At 43.5% G+C, this 3,110-nt stretch overlaps 1 protein-coding gene across 1 annotated transcript; it reads left to right on the top strand.

Moving 5' to 3' along the window:
* The first annotated feature begins 530 nt into the window (after nucleotides 1-530).
* On the top strand, nucleotides 531-2,807 carry LOC104422247 (bifunctional protein FolD 1, mitochondrial). Its single transcript, XM_039302899.1, is given in 5 exon segments — nucleotides 531-714; nucleotides 1,575-1,707; nucleotides 1,709-1,868; nucleotides 2,185-2,421; nucleotides 2,504-2,807. Coding segments are annotated over 5 exon segments (969 nt in total). The 3' UTR covers nucleotides 2,759-2,807.
* Nucleotides 2,808-3,110: the final 303 nt, after the last annotated feature.

The following is a 3,110-nucleotide window of genomic DNA, read 5'->3' as shown; positions in this document are numbered from 1 at the left end:
AATTTTTTTTTTTTTCTCACAAGTAATCTTAAGCTTCTTCCATTCACCCATTAATACTTCCATTTAGACTCTATTCCTAATAATCGTTAATGTGTGACATGGTAGTACTGCTGGACAATGTCGGACAAACGGATCTGAGGGGGCAGTGGCGTCGCCACGCCGACCAAAAGCAAAGCCAAGTTAAGTGGCCACGGGAGCTGGCAGCTGCCACGCCGGATTTCGAACGGCACATGGATAGAAGGCATTTTTCGATCATAGATGCGAGATTGGGATATTGGTGAGGCGAACGAAAATTTAGGATAACGGTGTTCGGGAAAAAGGTTTGAAATTTTTTGTGGGATTTTTCTCAGGAAAGGAATGGAGCTAAAAATTGCCTGACGTCCTTCGGGAGCTGGAGGTCCCTTTCTCCTCACGCAAAGGTTGGAACTTTAGAAAGAGCGAAGAAGAACCTGCGACGCCCATCCCAAGTTGTCCGAAGCATTCAGTGGTTGAGCGAGCCGGCTGGCGACGCCCATCCTAGAGGACGTACGATGCGAGGCCTGTGGGCGGCGAGCTGGCGGTCGCTGGGAAGGAAGACCCTCCGCTCGTCGTCTTCTTCATCATCGCCTTCTTCGTCTTCGCTGTCTTCGAATTTGCAGCTGCTCGGCCCGAACCTCCCCGACGTTTGGACGATGCCCGGCCCCAGCTCCGGCGGCTTCCGTTCCCAGTCTTCAGGTATCGTCCTTCCCGCGACCGTTCCACCCACCCTTTTTTTGCCACCTGTGGTGATGAGCCTGGACTTGCTCTCGGGCGCGTGAAACACGTGTTACTCGAGTCAATTGTGCGTAGCCTCTGCTTTTGCGTTGTTCGATACTTGTTTTCCATGTCGCGTTCGGCCGCATGCTGATTGCCTCGAAGCGGTTTTTGGGTTCGGGTGTTTTGGCTTTCGACGTCGTAGTTTTGATCGTGAGGTGCAGCTGTCGTCATCATCGTTGTGATTCGGATTCAGTGGCGATCCTATGAAGTGCAATGGTGAATCCCGTGCCGACTATGAGTTGTTGAATCCCCCTGCGAAAAAAATGAGGGGTTTTTCTTATTGTTATTAGAAAAAGGTTGGGTTCTTCTTGGGTGAAGCTGAGACGCAACTTTCCTCGGTAACTTTTGCAACTTCTGCATACACAACTTGTTGAGGACAAAATTAATCTGTGCATATGTAGGAAAAGCAGAAGCGAAAGCAGGCGTTGGACTACTTTCGAATATCATCTTTTTACAATGCTTTCGTGTGCATTGGTTTGTGAAGGACCACCAAAAGCTTCATTGGATCTGATGGCCTTTTTGGTAACAGGAGTCACTCTACAAAAGCACTAAAGATTTCAGTGAGATGATTGGGGATGGTTTCTATAGAACTCTTTTGAGAATTAGGAATTCCATGCAATCCAAGTTGTAAGGTTGATTATTCTACCTGTGGACTTTTGGTAGCTTGTTGTCTTGTAGCTCTATATAAGGTGCTTGAGCAGGACTACTTGCTTCTTTGCTTGCTTCATTTACCTTGTACATATCACACTAACTTGTCTTATGATTTTTACTTGAAGCAGCTAATGGGCAAACTGCTAATGTAGTAAACGGGAAGTCTATGGCAAGAGCTATTAGAGAAGGAATAGCCAATGAAATTTGTAGAATGAAGGAAACCATTGTAAAATCCCTGGGATTGGCTATTGTGTTGGTTGGCTATTCGTGTCAAGTTAAAAGCTTGTGAAGAAGTTGGGATAACGACCTATGTAGAGGAGTTACCTGAAGAATGTACAGAAGATGAAGTTCTGCGCATTGTTTCCAGATTAAATAATAACCCATCAGTTAATGGTATTATTCTGCAACTCCCTTTGCCACAAGTAATTTCTACTGCTAGACTTATGCTTCATTCCCATTTCTCTTTTGAATCTCTTGGGTAATCTGTATCAAACAAGTCTGCTTAATTCATTGTTGCCAATGGAACATTCACTATGTTCCGACACATTCCATAGAGTAATTCAATAGTGTAACCTGTACATAATTTGTTTCCAATACTATACTTTTTAATTTCCGGTGCGGACGATGATGCAATGACTAGAGATCTACTAGAAAAATTTCAATGAGATATTACCATTCTTTTAACACATCTTGTAAGGAATATTTACAATTATGCCACCTAATGTGATGTTTGCCCAGCATGTGGATGAGGAGAGAATCATCAATTTTGTGAGCCCAGAGAAAGACGTGGATGGCTTCCAACCCCTCAATGTGGAAAACCTTGCCATGAAAGGAAGTGATCCACTTTTTATTCCTTGTGCTCCTAAGAGTTGTATTGAGTTGTTGTTGAGGTCTGGTGTGGAAATTATGGGAAAGAGAGCTGTGGTAGTCGGGAGAAGCAAGATCATTGGGTTACCCACTTCTTTGCTATTGCAGGTAAGCATGCCTTTTTCGGCGTTTCTCTGGTTGTTTTGAGGTGCTCTCCATATCATGCTCTTCTAATATATTCCTCTGGTAGAGGCACCATGCAACAGTCAGCACAGTACATTCTTTCACCAAAAATCCAGAGCAGATTACAAGAGAAGCCGACATTGTGATTGCTGATGTGGGGATACCCAATTTAATCCGTGGCATTTGGCTAAAACCGGGAGCTGTTGCAGTGGATATGGGGACCAATCAAGTTCAGGTAGGAATACTGAAAGTTCAGCACCAATGGCATTCTCAAACTGTGTGGCCTCACTTGAATGCAAATTTGGATTGTAATGTGCATTGACCTTTATAGATATAGGTTATAGGATGCTGTGGTTTCTATCTTTCATGTTGAAAAAATTGGAAAAGCAGCGCAGGACCCTTTTTATAAGGGAAAATTAAAAAAAAAAAAAAAAAATTACACTAAGCTTTCTCTTGGTTGGCACTTACAACCTCTACTCTACACTTTGTGTCATAAGGTGTCATCAGCTTAGACTTTTTACCTTGAAGTTTAACACCATTCCAAAAAGTACGGAAACTGGAGGGTGCAAAGATTAGCTCTTTTAAAACCTCAAGATATGTCGTGTGAGGTCTTGAAATTAGAGGGTGCAAGGTGTAGGATTTGAAGTTTGATGCTGCCAAGGTGTAACTATGGA

The sequence above is a fragment of the Eucalyptus grandis genome, chromosome 10 (assembly GCF_016545825.1).
Source record: "Eucalyptus grandis isolate ANBG69807.140 chromosome 10, ASM1654582v1, whole genome shotgun sequence".
NCBI classification, from domain to species: domain Eukaryota; kingdom Viridiplantae; phylum Streptophyta; class Magnoliopsida; order Myrtales; family Myrtaceae; genus Eucalyptus; species Eucalyptus grandis.
The sequence above is the reverse complement of the archived record's forward strand: the minus strand, read 5'-3'. Positions and strand labels throughout refer to the sequence as shown.